This window comes from Corvus brachyrhynchos, unplaced genomic scaffold (assembly GCF_000691975.1).
Source record: "Corvus brachyrhynchos isolate BGI_N302 unplaced genomic scaffold, ASM69197v1 scaffold52, whole genome shotgun sequence".
Taxonomy (NCBI): domain Eukaryota; kingdom Metazoa; phylum Chordata; class Aves; order Passeriformes; family Corvidae; genus Corvus; species Corvus brachyrhynchos.
Genome location: NW_008237221.1, coordinates 3,053,374 through 3,054,301, shown reverse-complemented (window position 1 = coordinate 3,054,301; position 928 = coordinate 3,053,374). Strand labels below are relative to the sequence as shown.

Sequence of the window (928 nt, the reverse complement as noted above, 5' to 3'; positions counted from 1 at the left end):
ATACTATAATCAGCTATTTCTTTTTAATATATGAAAATAATTTTTGCATATGCATTAAAAAATTTAAATTCTCTTTAACTTTTCTCATAGGAGTCTCCTTGCTTTGCTTGTAGCTGGTTACTTTGGGTGATATAAGGCTATTTAGGAGAGTTTTATGCTGCCTCCTCAGTCCCTTTTAATACATAGTACTTACATTACAGCACATATTAAGTCAATGGAAAGGCAACTCTAATATATTCTCATTCTCAGCTAAAAGCCAACATATAAAGGCGACTTCTGTAAAAGAAGGCATGGGCTAACATGTCACTTAACTACACACTTTCCATGCCTCGTGAGGCAAAACCCAGATCCATGCCTGGTGTAAACTGCCAGGCAGTAACACGGAGTTGCCTTAAACTCTTGGTTCTCTATTCAGACCTCGGAAAAAAAACCACTTGTGGGGAAAAAACATTTAGTAGTACAGCTGTTGCTCTGCTCAGTGGTAAGACTGACCTTGCCAGGGATCACTTCACTCACTCCTCAACATTTTCCGTATGTGCCTGGCTTGAGGGGACTGTGTTCGATGATCTTACTTGTTTCACCGGCAAAAGGCTCCCCGGTGCGGGCACCGACGTGCAGTCGGGACAGGCACCCAGGTTCCCTGCGCGTGTATCATGGGAAGAGGGGGTTCTCCGGCACCTGGGAGCGGGCAGCGAGGGGTAAGAGGCATCCAGTGCCCGGCAGCAGCCCGGGGGTGGCGGTGGGCACCTGCGGGACGCAGCGATGGGCGCCGGGCGTCCCGGCTCAGGGCACCGACTCGCACCTCTTATGGGGGGAGCGCCGGCGGCAGCGAGAGGGAGGAGGAGAAAAGGAAGGCGAGCAGAGGGGCTGGGGAGACGCGGGCGGGCAGGAGCCGGGGGCTAGAGGAGGAGCTCCGCGCAGAGCGACG

At 51.6% G+C, this 928-nt stretch overlaps 1 protein-coding gene across 1 annotated transcript in view; it reads left to right on the top strand.

Moving 5' to 3' along the window:
* The first annotated feature begins 553 nt into the window (after nucleotides 1–553).
* VIPR2 (vasoactive intestinal peptide receptor 2) overlaps nucleotides 554–928 on the top strand; it is a 51,978-nt gene continuing 51,603 nt past the window's right edge. The window contains exon 1 of the mRNA XM_017728919.1: nucleotides 554–698. Within this exon, the coding sequence (XP_017584408.1) occupies nucleotides 654–698 (45 nt within the window). The 5' untranslated portion in view covers nucleotides 554–653. The remainder of the gene's footprint in view (nucleotides 699–928) is intronic.